This window comes from Sinocyclocheilus grahami, unplaced genomic scaffold (assembly GCF_001515645.1).
Source record: "Sinocyclocheilus grahami isolate Dianchi unplaced genomic scaffold, SAMN03320097.WGS_v1.1 scaffold243.1, whole genome shotgun sequence".
Lineage (NCBI taxonomy): Eukaryota > Metazoa > Chordata > Actinopteri > Cypriniformes > Cyprinidae > Sinocyclocheilus > Sinocyclocheilus grahami.
Window position 1 is genome coordinate 548,117 of NW_015505422.1, and position 18,086 is coordinate 566,202.

An 18,086-nucleotide genomic window follows, 5' to 3' on the forward strand; every position below is an offset into this window, starting at 1 on the left:
TTTCCACTGCAGTTCAGTACCGCTTTAGAGAGGGGGCGGGATTATTCACATGTCGTTTTTTTAGTTGCGCCACCTCTACTACCACGACTCCTAAAAAAACCTTTTTCATTCCGCGTCGCCCCATCAAGCTCTCGCTGGATCTGCTCCTCTGCTATCAACGAGAGGAACGTCTGTTCTTCCGCAACAGACAACAAAACTTTTTGGTTGTTAAAAAAAGGTGCGCCCGTTCAAAACAGTTGCGTTCGATCCTTCGCTGGCTGTGCTGATTTAAATCTAGCGGTTCTTTTGTGATTGTGTCGCAAGTTTAGTGACGCAGGTAGTGACGAATCTCTCCGGCCAATCTGTGATCAGCAGAGTTTTCACGTCACGTTTTGGTAACAGTACGGTTCACTTGGAACCCCAACCGAGGTGCTACTAAAAAAAGTACCAGGTACCAGGTACTGTACCCAGTGGAAAACCCCCAAAAAGTGAACCGTACCGAGCCGTGCCGTGCCGTACCATGCAGTGGAAAAGCGCCACAAGTGAACCGTACCGTGTAAACTTTGCTGATCACGGATTGGCCAGAGAGAATCGTCACTACCTGCATCACTGAACTTGTGACACAAACACAACAGAACCGCTAGATTTAAATCAGCACAGCCAGCGAAGGATCAAACTGTTTTGAACAAGCGCACCTTTTTTAACAACCAAAAAGTGGCTGTTTCGTTTGTCTGTTGAGGAAGTACAGACGTTCCTCTCATTAATAGCAGAGGAGCGGATCCAGCGAGAGCTTGATGGGGAGATGCGGAATGAAAAAGTTTTTCAGGACTCGCGGCAATAGAGGAGGCGCAACTATAACGACACGTGAATAATCCCGCCCACTCTAAAGCGGTACTGAACTGCAGTGGAAACGCAAACCGAGCCGAGCTGTGCCGTGCCGAGCCGAGTCGTACCACGCAGTGGAAAAGCGCCATAAGTGCACTACATCCAACAAGCTGTCTAAAACAAGGTCAACAAGTTCCTCAAGCTGTTTTTGGGATGTGTAATGATGTTGATTTAGGCTGCAATGTTCTCTCTGGTTTGAGGAATTGGCTAATTTAGTGGGAATAAGAAAATAAGAATCAGATTAGATCGAAAAGCACATTGAGCAACCCTGAGAAAGAACAGGTATAAACCAAAGCCACTGGAAGGCAAGCCTGCGACCTTTAGGCAAAAAAAGCGTAACGGCTAATGCTAATGCTGTGGCCATAGATATGTATTGGCGGTATGTAAGGAAGGAGACCAGAGGCCACTGTATGATTAGCTGAGGTGTTTCATGTGATCCAAGTTAGCTGTTATGCTTTTCCCAATGGTAATTAATACAGACCCTCTCATCTCCCAATAGTAAGAAAATCTCTGTATAAGTGCAAACAGGGCCGCCCTTAGGCCAGTGCAACTGGTGCGGCCATACCGGGCCCAGCAGCGAACGAACTGCGGGCGAACCCAGCCCCTTTGGTTTTCTAGAGAGGGGATACATTGAGAGCCTTTTGACATTGTAAATAATCCATAATGAGTTTGAAAATGACTTCCATCCAAAAATAACCAGACAAACAAGAGGGTTGCTGTAACAACCCTGCAGCATATTTAGAAACAGCCTGAACATTTCCCATGTCTGTCCTGTCATATCATTTTAAACAGGAAGAGGAATTCTGATATGGAATTCTCAGTGGTGACAGAGACATGAACCAATCCAACAAAGTCTGGCATGAAACTCAAGCTGAAAAGAATATGAGGCAGTTACCCAATATAAATTATTCACAGTACAGCAGTGACTAAGCCGAACCTGAGCCAGAGAGGAAGGGGAAGTTATGCATGAGAGTCCGGAGAGGAATTACAGAGACGTGGCACTGCTGTCTGCCAGCACAAAAGCCTGTAACTGGTACCAAACCCCAACAAACAGTATTGCCATGCATATTGTTAAGTAAATCCTGCACCACTTGCGATCATAAGTTTCTGGGTCAGTGCTGCCTATATATATTAGGTAAATAAATCTGAATTATCTAACTACATATGCAATTTTTTAACCACTATACTATTACCTGAAGATATTATGTGCCCATGACAATTTTAACATATTTGATAATATTTTAGATAAAGCTTGTATATACTGTTGATTATGAAATTGGTAGTTTTGGTCCTGGATGCTGATTGGTCAGTACAGCATTCGAGCTGCACTAAAATACATGACATATTTACACCTACTGTACAACATGAAACCATCTACTGTGTATCTCTCTATGCAGCACTCAGAAAGGAAACTGTTACTGTATATGTTCTAGTGGAAGGATGACACTTCACAATTGTTCAAAGAAAATTTGCATCTGTAATATTTTTATGTAGAAACCACTTTATAAAAGCATTAAGGCATTTGAGACTGCGGTGTAATGTAAATATAGTCACTCTGTTGTATAGAATATAGACTTTTGCACCTTATTTTTAAAAAAGATACTGTTCAGGATTTACAATTAAATTGTAATGCTTTACATAAATATTTGATCATACTTTATCATACTTGCCTATGCAAGGTTAAACCTATAATGCTTTATAAAGCATTATCATTATTGCATTATAATGCACTATAACATGATATACAACACAATATTTGGTGTCGTTCATATGTAATGCACTATTTTTTGTAGGCATAACCATTTTTTGAAGACATAACCATTATGATTCATTACTTTATAACTATAAAACATGCAACTCATTATATGTGTAATTAAAATGAATTATGAAAGCACTGGAAACATCCATACTTTAACAGTATGTGTAACTTTTTTGTGCAAAATTACATTTTCCACTTTTTTACATTAGAGTGTAATTTAATGTTATATGAGCAACTCTAATCAAACCCTTGTCAAAATGGTCTCTTCATGTTTTTTTCTGACTCTGCCTGGGTGTGGATCCAGGCTTGTTTAGTAGAGCAATTCACCATGGCTTATCTGGATCTGTCTCTCTTCCTGGTACAGAAGTGCCTTCCTTTAAAACAGGGTCATTATCCTCAGAGCCAAGAAAAGCCTATTTCTGCCTGCTTCTATGCTTACTCTGGGGGGGCATGTTATCAATCTCTTGAAAATGAAAGCTGAAAATGAAAATCTCTTGCGTGACTGATCTTGAGTGCTCATCTGAGTATGTCACAAAAATATGGTGCATTCAAGCCATGTCAGAAATACCATATTCATGAGTTGAATGCACATGAAGTCGTGATTGCAAGTGGGACATTCTGAACTTTCTTTGAGCCCAGAGTTTCCGAGTTGAGGGCATGTCAGTGGGAAAATATGGCAGACGCAATAGATGCAGCATTTGTATTGACTGTAAATTAGTAAATTAATGATTATTTTTAATTACTACCTAAGTCACATGTACAAAATATGATAGTATTGTACAATTATGGAAGAATATGTAACAATTCGATTCACAGTACCTTCATGAATTAAATAAAAACATTAAAAAAGCATAAAACACACCTGATGCACATACTTATATGTTGCTAAGCTAAATATGTGATACTCTTATAAGCATTAAATTCATAGCACACAAAAAAAATGGGAAAAACTGTCAATTGTTTGTAATAGATTGTTTTTAGCAAAATTTTTGGTATTAAATGTTATTTATTGAATTTACATTTTTCTTGATTCATCCATCATCTTGGATGGATTTTTCCACTGAGCTTGCCCTGATAGCACACATACATCTCGGAGACGTCTATTTGACGTCTGCATTTATATCTGCAAGACATATTTTTTAGAGAGTTCTGCAATACGTCTATAGGACGTTTCCTTTTAGATGTCAAATAGACGTCTGTTAGATGTCTTTAAGATGTTTATGATTTAGAATGTATGTAAAACTGACATCTGAAAGACGTCTGTCAGACGTTTGTAGACAGCATATTCTTTCTAGATCAAGAGACCTTTAACAAACATCTTGCAGACGTACATGTGCTATCTGGGTTGCTATGTATTATGAGTTTGGTTACTCCGTGAAGGATGCATCTAATGCTGCCCTAGAATTTGGATAAAAGAAGGTACAGTATGATGCCCTAAAATCTTACCTATGCAGGGTTCTCACTAGATGTTGGAACAAACTGAGTCTTAGTTTATATGTGGTATCCAAAAGAGCTGAGTGTGACATACTATACGGACAGGTACTTACCGGAGCGTCTATCTTGATGAGAGCGATGTCTGCTTTCTCATCTACGTCTTTGATTTTGGCTTCATAGGTGGCGCCGGACTTAAGCTCCACCTTCACCCGGTGTTTGTTGGCTACCACGTGGGCATTGGTTACAATCAGGCCATCTTCAGACACCACGAAGCCAGAGCCGCTGGCCACCGCCACTTCCCGCTTGGTGAAAATCATTCTAAGAAAGAAAAGTGAAGAACTTCTCGAGGAGCAACCTTTTCATAATACCGTAAGACAACTTTCCACAGAGGAACGGCTAAGAATGATGGTTGCTCAACATTCTTGATTTGACTATATTTTCCAGCTAGATTTCAGACGAAGGAGGAACTTCCTCTGACAAGTGATTTGTGGAAAACATGACGGTTGTTCTCCAGATTTTTTTTACCGCAGTGCTCAATTTCAACAGCCTAAAATTGAGGTTGGTTGTTTTCTACATTCCACAAACTGTGTCTTATGCAATGATAAAGATATTGTGATAGATATTCAATCTATATTCAAGTGAAAAAACATAAAACTTGATACTTTATAACAATGTTATTCTACAATGAGGATAAAGCTTAATGGATCATGCCATAAAAATAATTTTTACGACGCGCTTGACACTTAAACAAACAGCATGATTTATCTATGAGGATCATGTTCCTGGAACAACATCTTTGTCAATTAATCATAGATCAACCTCTCAACCATCTCCAAAAATCTGAGAGAAATTATTAGCTGAGAAGAATGATGTTTTAGGGCCAATATGGATGCAATCTCGCATACATGGAAGAAGTAATTCTATTTATATTGATGATAGAGGGCTAATAAAAGACAAAACCAGACGGAATATCTGTTTTTGCCCTGTGCTGACTCTTAAAGATGGCAGTGAAAGAGTATGAGAACAAAATAAAAATTTATCAAGTTCACTTTCAAAAATAAATGTTCCAAAAGGGTGTTTTTGCAGAGCTCTCATCCATCCTCGGCTCCTCAAAGAACCTTTCAAAGAACCAGTTCTTAAAGGAACCTTTCATTTTCTTGTGTGATGTTCTATTTTAATAATCTAAAAAACTTTTAAAGAACTTTTTGTGCAATGGAAAGTTTCCACTGATGTTAAATGTTCTTCATGGAACTATAGATACCAATAAGTGTCAAAGATAGTCCTGATAAACATGTCCTCTCTGAGACATGTGATTACTGATTAATGGAGTGTGTGATTCAGGATACATACTTGCGGAACAGCTCAATGTGAACCACAGCTGGAGCGATCTTCTCCACCACATCAGCAATGAAGTTATATCTGTGCCGGAGGCTATCTGGATTATCCTCGTGGCCTGGAGAACACATGGCAAACAAAGAGTAAAATTAAACCAATATGGTACAGGAAATAAACTGTATAAAATTAAACCAAATTATAGAGTGCAGATAATTCTAATTGTATATCATTATTTATTCCAGAACTGGATTACGGATTGGGTCAGAGTGTCAGTTGTGCAACAGGGTCCTCAGTGCTAATGTTAGCAAGCTTCCTTATTTATTTATTTATTCAGTTCACCCTCGTCTCTTAAAGCAGGGTCTGCTACTATTTTCTTAATGATATTTGTCTAGTGGCCTCGCAGGAGCATGATATAGAATTGATTTATTTCCTAGCATCAAGATAAGGTAAAAAGAATTAAAATGTAAAGATTTATTTAATATTAAGTCGCATAGTGAAAAAGGTTTAAAACATCACAGGGAGCAAATGTTTTAATCCGTAGCTTTTTCAGTGCTCACCTAATAAAAAGCAAGTCGTCCCTTTTTTAGACACATTTTTCCAAATTGAGACTGATTTGGTGAAAAATTATAAACGGTTTAACAACGCACTGTTAATTTTATGATTTTGGAAGTAAAAACTAATAACCATTAAATTATTAATTATTGCATAACTAATAAACAATTGAACATACAAGCATCACATAATACCAAAAATCTTGTTGTAGTATCTTTTACTGTGATTTTTTTTAAAACCATAAGTTAACAGGATATTTTGTAGAGTACTTACCTAAAATGGACATGACATTTTGATTTGAATGGAAATTGCTTTATTATTTAATCGAAATGAGAGATCAGTGAGCTACGGAAAACATGAAACTAGCACAGCTAGGAATGTCTTGCAAGGAGACAAGTGCAAGTTTTTAGCGTCGTTATACAAAAATATCTGACCACAGAATTCCATGATTGCTTAAACAGGACAAAGCAGCTATTCTGGAGAAAGTTTTTCATTAGAATTGTTCCACACCAGCAGACCTAATCTTGCTTATAAAACAGCAAAATAAAAGAGACGAATGTGAGTTTTTGAGAAACAGGGTTCAACTCGTCTAGAAAATGATACATCCTTAGATAGAAAGTGCTTATAAAACTTGGATCTGAGTCAAAACCTTTTATAACTTTGCACATGTAACACTATTTTTAACTTGTATAACCCTTCTTTCACAACATCTGCATGCAAGCACATCTGCACTGCCCCCTTGTCCATGTTAGGTAGCGTGCTATTTGTTTCTTCCCTAAGGGTCTGTGTACAGCTCTATGTATCCACTGTTTGAAATCCCCAGTGATAAACAGCACCTTGACCCAAAACACCAAGACTTTTATGGCCTTTTTTTTCATTTCTGGGAGGTTTGCTGCAATAGTGAATGCTCGACTATTTGGGTTGTAAAAAAGAGCAATTACCATAATGCAACACAGATGGGTAAAGCCTAATTACACAATTGCCAAACCAAATACCACCTACAATATGAGTGTGGAACTAACAAATCATCTATACCTCGCTGTTTTTTGCTATAATAAATAATATCAGATGCTAAATTCATGGGAAACGTCTTTACTTAATGTCACTTGACAACCTCTGGGAGAGGGAAAAAAATCTAAGTTTCTAAGTTGAAAATTGGTTGTGAATAGGAATTACATTTTACTCAGTGGTGTATAAAGTAGTTTAAAGCCATACTCAAGTAAAAGTACAGATATCTTACCAGAAAATTACTTTGGTAGAAGTTGAAGTAACCGTTTAGAATATTACTCAAGTAAAAGTCTTAAAGTATGTAATATTTATTGTACTTAAGTACGAAAAGTATTTTTTTAATCTTAAACGTATTTAAGTATTGAAAGTAAAAGTACAAGTAAATGCAAAATGGAAAAGAAGCTAATACATATATATTTAAAAAAAATCATACACAGCTTGAGTAGCAAGATTGTGTTCAGTTTTAACTCTTTCTTCCATTTTGTATTTTTGGGTAAGAATAAGAAGCACTTCTTCCGGTACTTAGTGTCTTTCATTCCAACATAAGAAAACATTTCTGGAATCTGCATCTGAAATAGCATTTAGATGTATTTACACAGTTTAATGTATCGCAGAGGGGACATGGATGCATTTAAGCTGCAGTTACAGATGGATAAATAGGCCTAATATTTAGTTTTTACATAAAACATTGAATACTGTTATTTGAAATGATATTAAAACATAAAAAAATGTCGAAATGTGAAATTAAAACCGCCAGTAGGTGGCAGCAAGTGACTGTTAATGAGTGAGTCATTGAGATTCAACCGATTCGTCCAAACGGCTGATTCATTCAGAAACAAAGTATTTAACTGTATTAATGAGTGAATCACTGAATCATTTATTCAACCGATTTGTTCAAAAAGCTGATTCATTCAATAAGTAAACACTGTGACGCAAAACAGTGCTGTGATATTCGTTTGGAACTAATTTCGTTGGCAAAATTGAGCAAAAACAAGCAATATTATGTCTAAAATGTAAGTCACTTATTGCTAACTTTACTGAACTTGTATAAAATGATTATTATATTTGTTATGATGCTAATATCTGCAGAAAAACTGTACTCTTTGTGTGATATAGATTAACTATATTAAATTATATAAATATAAAAAGCATACAGAAGCATTTTTTAATTTTGAGTTTTAATAGACTAATAAATCACGTGCGTGCACTCTTGTGTGTGATTTGGCGATAGATAATGTCAGATCGCACATCACAACACTTACCATATTATCGCAGAATATATATTGTATATCGCAGACCCCAGACTCGACTTGAGTGGAAAATGAAATCATCTGCGAATGTGCGCGTGCTTGTTTGCACATGAGCAAAGGTGTTTTTATGAGTCTAACTTGCAAATGCCAGACCACTGATTCGTCAAACCTGCTTTCCTGAAGTCCGTGTTCTTCTGACTTCTGACTATTTTGTAGTAAGTAACGAATATGCTTCTGGGAAATGTATCGGAGTAAAAGTATAAATTTTAATTAGGAAATGTAGTGGAGTAAAAGTTGGCTGAAATATAAAAACTCAAGTAAAGTAGCCTACAGATACTCCCAAAAAATACTTAAGTACTGTAACGAAGTATTATTACTTTGTTACTTTACACCACTGATTTTACTATTGTAGAAACAGGCTGGTAAAAACATATTTGTAGGCTTATATAACTGATTGCCATTCCCTCTAGCATATCCCATCATGACTCTGGAATCTTGATAATGGAATAGTTTTTCCTCCCTCATAATATGGCTGCACATCTGTAGAGGGTTTAGCACGTTTAAAGCAAGAGAACATTTCATTTGTTATGTCATAGCTGGCACAAAATCTAACACATTTGTGCAACCCACATACGAGTCATGTTTTATGTGAAAAGTACAAGTAATGATTCTATAGACTCCAGGGACATGTGGAAAGGTCAGGAAATGGCCACATGAACATCTGCTCCATGCGAGTGAAATTTTATTACCTTAGAATCTGAAATCTGAAAGTGTGCATATCGAGGGATGAGAACCAGAAGGGCGTAAGTGACATTTTGGGTGAAATGGAGATATATATATCAAATGAAAGCTCTTGATGTGCTCTTTCTACTGCCAAAAGGACACAAGTGAATTCCTAATAATTTTGGAGTTATTCATTAGAAACCAAAAGACTTAACTCTGAACATACTAAGCCTGTTGGTTTTTATTTTGGCCCTCCTGTAGAGTTGGTGAAATGTCACTTATGCCTTTCTGGTTCTCACCCCTTGATATGATGCCTTGTAATACTGGCTCACAATTGTTATGTATTTTATGTTGTTATGGGATGTCTGAGATGCCCTCCTAGCTGATTTTGAAATATTATAATTAGTTCTGAGCACTTACAGTAAACGAATAAGCAAAGTCATATTTAAAAGTGGGAAACTCTGAATTCTAGATATTGCACAAGTTGAAAGGCATAAGTTGATTTGAAATATGGCGGGAACACTGATCTACTACTGGTCAAAAGTCTCTTATGCTCTCCAAGGCTGCATTTATTTAATCAAAAATACAGAATATAACAATTTAAAAGAACCAAGCACCAAATCAGCATATTAGAATGATTTACAAAGTATTATGTGACACTGAAGACTGGAGCAATGGCTGCTGAAAGCTCAAAGTTCTTTGCCATCACAGAAATAAATAACATTTGAAAATGTATTAAAATAGAAAACAGCTCTTGTAATTACATTACAATAATAGTACTGTTTTTACATTATTTTTGTTCAAATATGCAGCCTTGGTAAGCATAATGGACTTATTTCAAAAGCAAAACAAAAAAAGTCTTAATTATTACAAACTTTTAGCCCATCAGGTATATAGATTATAACATATTTCTATAATCTATATATAGAGATCAGTGAGCATATCTGTAGTGTATCATGCAAAATTAATCACTCAACTTTTTGAAAAAGTTAAAGTTTGCTTTATGTAACAAAAACAGTTGTGATACCACATGTAAATATGTGATAGAGATATGTTGCAATAACTAACGCTCAATTCTGAGATACATGCACTGTGATTTGGCGATAGATAATGTCAGATCGCACATCACAACACTTACCATATTATCGCAGAATATATATTGTATATCGCAGACCCCAGACTCGACTTGAGTGGAAAATGAAATCATCTGCGAATGTGCGCGTGCTTGTTTGCACATGAGCAAAGGTGTTTTTATGAGTCTAACTTGCAAATGCCAGACCACTGATTCGTCAAACCTGCTTTCCTGAAGTCCGTGTTCTTCTGACTTCTGACTATTTTGTAGTAAGTAACGAATATGCTTCTGGGAAATGTATCGGAGTAAAAGTATAAATTTTAATTAGGAAATGTAGTGGAGTAAAAGTTGGCTGAAATATAAAAACTCAAGTAAAGTAGCCTACAGATACTCCCAAAAAATACTTAAGTACTGTAACGAAGTATTATTACTTTGTTACTTTACACCACTGATTTTACTATTGTAGAAACAGGCTGGTAAAAACATATTTGTAGGCTTATATAACTGATTGCCATTCCCTCTAGCATATCCCATCATGACTCTGGAATCTTGATAATGGAATAGTTTTTCCTCCCTCATAATATGGCTGCACATCTGTAGAGGGTTTAGCACGTTTAAAGCAAGAGAACATTTCATTTGTTATGTCATAGCTGGCACAAAATCTAACACATTTGTGCAACCCACATACGAGTCATGTTTTATGTGAAAAGTACAAGTAATGATTCTATAGACTCCAGGGACATGTGGAAAGGTCAGGAAATGGCCACATGAACATCTGCTCCATGCGAGTGAAATTTTATTACCTTAGAATCTGAAATCTGAAAGTGTGCATATCGAGGGATGAGAACCAGAAGGGCGTAAGTGACATTTTGGGTGAAATGGAGATATATATATCAAATGAAAGCTCTTGATGTGCTCTTTCTACTGCCAAAAGGACACAAGTGAATTCCTAATAATTTTGGAGTTATTCATTAGAAACCAAAAGACTTAACTCTGAACATACTAAGCCTGTTGGTTTTTATTTTGGCCCTCCTGTAGAGTTGGTGAAATGTCACTTATGCCTTTCTGGTTCTCACCCCTTGATATGATGCCTTGTAATACTGGCTCACAATTGTTATGTATTTTATGTTGTTATGGGATGTCTGAGATGCCCTCCTAGCTGATTTTGAAATATTATAATTAGTTCTGAGCACTTACAGTAAACGAATAAGCAAAGTCATATTTAAAAGTGGGAAACTCTGAATTCTAGATATTGCACAAGTTGAAAGGCATAAGTTGATTTGAAATATGGCGGGAACACTGATCTACTACTGGTCAAAAGTCTCTTATGCTCTCCAAGGCTGCATTTATTTAATCAAAAATACAGAATATAACAATTTAAAAGAACCAAGCACCAAATCAGCATATTAGAATGATTTACAAAGTATTATGTGACACTGAAGACTGGAGCAATGGCTGCTGAAAGCTCAAAGTTCTTTGCCATCACAGAAATTAATAACATTTGAAAATGTATTAAAATAGAAAACAGCTCTTGTAATTACATTACAATAATAGTACTGTTTTTACATTATTTTTGTTCAAATATGCAGCCTTGGTAAGCATAATGGACTTATTTCAAAAGCAAAACAAAAAAAGTCTTAATTATTACAAACTTTTAGCCCATCAGGTATATAGATTATAACATATTTCTATAATCTATATATAGAGATCAGTGAGCATATCTGTAGTGTATCATGCAAAATTAATCACTCAACTTTTTGAAAAAGTTAAAGTTTGCTTTATGTAACAAAAACAGTTGTGATACCACATGTAAATATGTGATAGAGATATGTTGCAATAACTAACGCTCAATTCTGAGATACATGCACTTGAAGGCAGCATTATATGTGTTAATATTACCTATCTATGAATATCACACCTCATTATGATTGCATGTAAGACTAATAATAACCTTTCATAATTTGTATAGCTCTATTACCATTCAGTCTAGAGTGCAACTACTGTCATGTTTGACTGAGGTTCTTATTTATGAATGCAGTCACAAGCTGTTTAAAACCTCCTCAACCATCAGAAATAAATGCCTCCTGATCTCCCAAATCTTTTGTGATGTTTTCCTTGATAACCCATCTGGAGAAAAACTTATTTATGTATTTATTTTTGCATAAGAAGTCCTATTTTCTGGACACAGGACTGGTGAATTTTTTAAATGAAAATTACTTTGGGATGTCTGTAGACTTTCTCAATACTCTATTGATTATGAAACAGCTGTACACATCTGTTAGATGTTTATATACTTTCAAAATAACACTGCATCAAATGACACCCACCCCACAAATGATTACTTCTCCCTTTGTTAGAGTGGAGCAGCTGCATCTGTTGCATGTTTTTACTGGCCATTCAGAACTTGTACTAGCCAAAACAAACATTTCAGAAATACATAATCAAAGTCAGAGCTTAGCCAAGACAAAACATGTCAGAAATAAAACATATTATCAAAGTCGCAGCTTAGATTGAAATAGATTTACCATAAAATCTGATTCTGATCATTGAATTACTTTCAAGTTTATCAGTTTTACGACAGTCAATCATTGTGTGCAAATACCATGAAAATAAAATAGTACCGCCATAAACTGAATTTTGCTTCTCCTGAAAGCTCTACTTCTTTTATAAAACAGCATATATTTCATTGTAAACTCCAAATATAGCTCCAAAATTAATGTTTAATGGTAAACACCCAGGCTTAATGGAAAACGTGCCAAAATGATATTACATTGCTTCTTACAAGTTCCACGGCTTTACTGGTGAAATGTCCAGTTTGTGGCGATGAAAGCTTGTTCAGTTTTACCAAAGCAGATGTACAGAAATCAGGACATGTTTTACTATGCTGGTTGTTGTATATATTGCAGCAGTGACACCAAAATGTTAATACCTTCTCACAAAAGTAACATAAAGTGAGATATGTAAATGTGAGATAACAATGCATTTGCTGAGGCAACCATGCCATTTTAGCTAGATTTTTAAGTCGTTTTGCTCTTCTATAACAACTCATGTTCCTGAGCACTCAGCATTGCGAATTCAACTCTGTACCAGGTGCGCTACTGAGCAAGTTTACTGTGTCAGAAAAGTCACATAATGGAGCTGGTTATGTAATGCAAAAGTTAAAATTTATTCGTTTGCAAATCATGCACCTTGGTAAACACGTTTTGAAGTCATAACATAGTATTTTGCAAGGAACCACATGAAAATATGTCTTCATTAATTGATAATCTACCCCATAATCATTGCTTTTGTGAAAAGGAATAACATTTGTTGGTGTTTTACTGCAACTAGCATTCATTGCAGCATTCATTACAATTCTCAAATGCGTGTTAATTGTTTTTATAAGTGCATCCCAAATCGCGCACTTATGCACTATTCTATTACATTTTGTAGTATAAATAGTGCGAGTAGTGTGTTCACAATGAAAATTCCAAAAAGAAAAAGTGCACTTTAAATACCTGGATGATGCACTTAAATGATGCCCCCCCTACCAAATGTCTTGCCATAGGCTTATTTTTAGTACATTTCTAATTTTAGGCGGTTTCTATAGTGTGATCTTAATGAAATCCCAGTTTGAGGACCTTTCACAATCCCTTCCTGTCTCCTCTACACTGTCCTATCACAATAAAGGCAAAAAAAATCTTTAAGAGTCTTAAACTTGCAGCATTCAATTTACTGTAAAGTGATCAAAATTATATCCATTAGTCATGTAATATCTGGCAACCATAAGTTTAAAGTCTTGACTCAGTAGTCCCAGTCAATGGGGTAACGCATGCCTAAAGCATACCTTCCCTCCCTAATGATTTTCCACATCAGTGGCATTTTGCCTGAACTCAGAACTGCGGTGTCAACATAAGATTCTTAAAATGTCCTTAAAGTTCTTATACTCTGCATGCCACCGGCTGAGATTGGCTTGCGGTATGCTTTTTTCTCTTCTGATGCAAACTCAGCACTTGGGGCAAACCAAAGAGTGTGTGTTAGCTTCACTGCAGCATACAGTAACACCCTTACTTCTTCAGCTTATGTTTGAGACAGACACTATTTATGCTGTCATTTCTGCAGTGAAATCTGTAGTTGTTGAAAATCTACACCACTGATTCTCTTGCTCAATAAATCACCAATTAACTCATAAACTGATGTCTGTGAGCAATTAAAGCCAAATGCCCTATTTTTTTCAGTTTGGGGAATTTCAAAACATGACATCACACATACGCCCTTCATAGATAATTTGGGCGTACAACAATGAAAGTATTTGGGCAAGACCCCTAGACCTCTCATCACAGGGGCAACATATAAGGGTGTTTCTTCAACTACGTCCTCGCGCTGAGACCATACAGCGTAGAGGCACGTCCCCTGGGTGGTGGATAGGGGATCCCTTGTGTGGGTGTACACCGAATAACACCAAAAAATAAGGAATAAGGTGTCGTGAACCAACATGGTCTAAGGGAAGGAACCCTGACAGAAAACCACTGGTCCTCCTAGGAAGGGGGTTGGGCAGCAGGCTAACAACCTTCTCCCATCAAAAAGGATTGTTACCGATACCATGGACATTACAGATAGAAGTAACCAGGGTGAAGCTAAGATGGCCAGTGATGGCAGCAAGACTGCATGGGGTCAAAGCCTTCGGGAATCTCAACGTTCGACGACATCTATAGTAACACCCAAACAAGAACTCTCCATCGGGCACTGGAATGTCAGAAGTATATACAGAGCGGGGGCAGCTTCACAGATTGCCAGAGAGATGGATCAGTACAAGCTGGACCTGCTCAGGATCAGCGAGTGCAGATGGACAGGAGCAGGCAGACAGGAGCTGGTAACAGGACAAACAGTGCTGTATGCAGGAGATGAGGAGCTGTATAAAAGTGGAGTTGCCATACTAGTCAGTAAACAAGCAGGGAAGGCACTGATGGAGTAGACACCTGTCAGCAGTAGGATAATCACAGCAAGATTTTATTCTTGATTCAGGAGACTGACAGTAATCCAGGCATATGCCCCACACAATGAGCGAGCTGATGAGGAGACAGAAAAGTTCTACGAGATGCTGCAGCAGACTGTAGACCAATGCAACAGGCAAGACATAATCATCGTGATGGGGGACTTGAATGCCAAGGTTGGCCAAGATAACAACGGATATGAAAGGATAATGGGCACTCAAGGGCTTGGAGTTAGAAATGACAACGGTGAGAAGGTGTGTGAATTCTGCGAGATCAATGGTCTCATCATAACTGGCACATTATTCATGCACAAGAACATTCACAAAACAACATGAGTATCAGCAGATGGAACGGTGAAGAACCAAATCGACCACCTTATGATCAGCAGGCTGTGGAGGTCCTCCGTCTTGGACACCAAAGTGCAGAGAGGTGCTGATGTGAACAGTGACCATTATTTGGTGAAAACGAGAATCAGGTTGCGACTTAGCACAAACAGGAACCAGAAGAAAGTCAACCCTTGACTGAAGGATGAGGAAACCAGGAAGAAATACACTGATGCAGTCAGAAGTAAGCTGACCAAAATAAAGGATGAGAGTGGTGACAGTGAGGACATAAATGCAATGTGGAAACAGCAGAGGAAGGCTTATGTCGGTGCTGCAGAGGAAGTCCTTGGTTACAGGAAATGGAAGAGTAAACCATGGATGAGTAAGGCAACATGGCAGCTTATTGATGAGAGAAAGGAGATAAAAGGAAAAATCCACAGCACAAAATCTGAAAGAATCAAGGACAGACTCAAAGAAACATACAAGCAGAGAGACAAAGAAGTAAAAAAGAACGTCAGGGAGGACAAAATAAGATGGATGACAGAGAAGGCATAGAGGGCACAAAGCGCAGCAGAAAACGGCAGGCAAAAAGAGCTGTATAAAATAGTGAAAACAACTGAATGGTCAGTGTCACAAGAAGACGGTTTCAGTTAAGAATAAAGATGGGAAACAGGAACAATTAAGCAGGTGGAAAGAGCACTTCCAGGAAGTGCTAAATAGGGAAAGGCCTCTAGAACCACCACAAGATGAAGAGAATGAGAGGGAAGAAACTCTTCAGATTTTAGTAAAAGTGCCTACAAAACAGGAAATCAAGAGGGCAATCCAGTCTATGTGAACTGGCAAGGCCCCAGGGATAGACCAAGTTACAGCAGAGATGATTGGCAGGCTAAAAGAGCTGTATGAAATAGTGTGACACTGACAGGTCAGTGTCACAAGAAGATGGTTGCAGTTAAGAGTAAAGATGGGAAACTGCTGAAGAGGAAAGAAGAATGATTAAGCAGGTGGAAAGAGCACTTCCAGGAAGTGCTAAATAGGGAAAGGTCTCTAGAACCACTACAAGATGAAGAGAATGAGAGGGAAGAAACTCTTCAGATTTTAGTAGAAGTGTCTACAAAACAGGAAATCAAGAGGGCAATCTATTCTATGTGAACTGGCAAGGCCCCAGGGATAGACCAAGTTACAGCAGAGATGATTAAGGCAGACCTGGATGGCTCTTGTAAAGAACTGAAACAAATTCTAGACCGTATCTGGCAGGAAGAAAGAGTACCGGACCAATGGAAACCTACAAGACTGCGGAAATTGGAGAGGGGTGACCCTCTTACCGATAGCCAGCAAAGTGCTTGGGAAGATTTTGATCAGAAGAATTCAGGATGGAGTTGATGGATACCTCCGGAAAGAACAAGCTGGATTTCGGGCCAGAAGGAGCACTGTTGATCAGATCTTCATCCTGCGAAACATCCTGGAACAATGGAATAAGTCAACGAGTGAAACGCCATATTGTACGTTCACTTTGTGGACTTTGAAAAGGCTTTTGATTCCAATGATAGAAGAAGCCTGTGGGTGATTATGAAGAAATATGGAATACCAAGCAAACTGATCGCTATAGTCAAAGCACTATACGAAGACTTTCAGTGCGCAGTGATAGACGAAGGGGAAAAAACTGAATGGTTTCCAGTGATTACCGGAGTCAAGCAAGCCTGCTGCATGTCAGGATTCCTGTTCATTACGATCATAGACTGGGTCATGAGGCAGACAGTGGAGAACAAGAAAACAGGCATAAGATGGAACTTCACCACAGTACATGAGGACCTAGACTTTGCCGATGACATAGCCCTACTATCATCGACATTCGACCAGCTGCAGACGAAGACCACAAGATTGGAAGAAAATGCAGGAAGGGTAGGACTCAAACTGAATGCCCAGAAGTGCAAGGTGATGAAGTTGAACAGCAAGGAGAAAGATGCACTGCGAGTAGGGCAGAATGGTGTGGAGGAGGTGGAGCGCTTCACATACCTTGGTGCGGACGTGACCCATGATGGAGGTGGCACAGTTGACATACAGAGTAGAATAGCTCTGGCCAGTGCAGCTTTTCACAAGCTGGCCAAAGTATTTTATGCCAGAGACATTGGCAGGAAGACCAAGGTGACATTGTTCAAGACCTTGGTACTACCTACACTACTGTATGGGTGTGAAACTTGGAAGCTGACTAAAGGGGAGGAGAAAAAACTGGATACCCTCCAGAATAAGTGCCTCAGAAGAATACTCAGGATTCGCTGTAAACAACATTTCACCAACGAGAGGGTGTTGGAATTGGCAGAGACTGAGAGAGTCCGAGATGAAGTGAGGAGGAGAAGATGGACCTGGATTGGACACGTGCTTAGGAAATGTCCAGCTAGTGACTGTGCTATTGCCTTGGGTTGGAGGGCAGAAGGAAGGAGAAGAAAAGGACGGCCAAAAACAACATGGCGTAGAACTGCTGAAAAGGAAAGAGATGGAGAGGGGTGGCCTTCGTGGGAGAGAGCTAGACAAGCCGCTAAAGACAGGAAGCAGTGGAAAGAAAATGTCCAGGCCTTATGCTCCTCCTGGCACGGAGAGGATTAAGGTTAAGGTAAGGTCTTCAACTACGTGCACTTTTATGTCTCAGAAGTTGTTTTTTGTTAAAAAACAATGTTCTTGGACATTTTCCTTTTGTTATATAAAGACAATAGACATTTTTTTACTATGTCATTTTCATTTACTTTAATACTAAATATATTTAAAATGTAATTTGCATCACAGAATAATATCAAACAA

The 18,086-nt window shown here is 37.9% G+C and overlaps 1 protein-coding gene across 1 annotated transcript in view; it reads right to left on the reverse strand.

The window, feature by feature from the left end:
* Positions 1-18,086, reverse strand: part of htra1b (HtrA serine peptidase 1b) — a 42,657-nt gene that overhangs the window by 20,999 nt on the left and 3,572 nt on the right. The window contains exons 2-3 of the mRNA XM_016289279.1: positions 5,408-5,510; positions 4,171-4,375 (exon numbers count right to left, since the gene is read on the reverse strand). Coding sequence (XP_016144765.1) covers positions 4,171-4,375; positions 5,408-5,510 — 308 coding nt within the window. The remainder of the gene's footprint in view (positions 1-4,170; positions 4,376-5,407; positions 5,511-18,086) is intronic.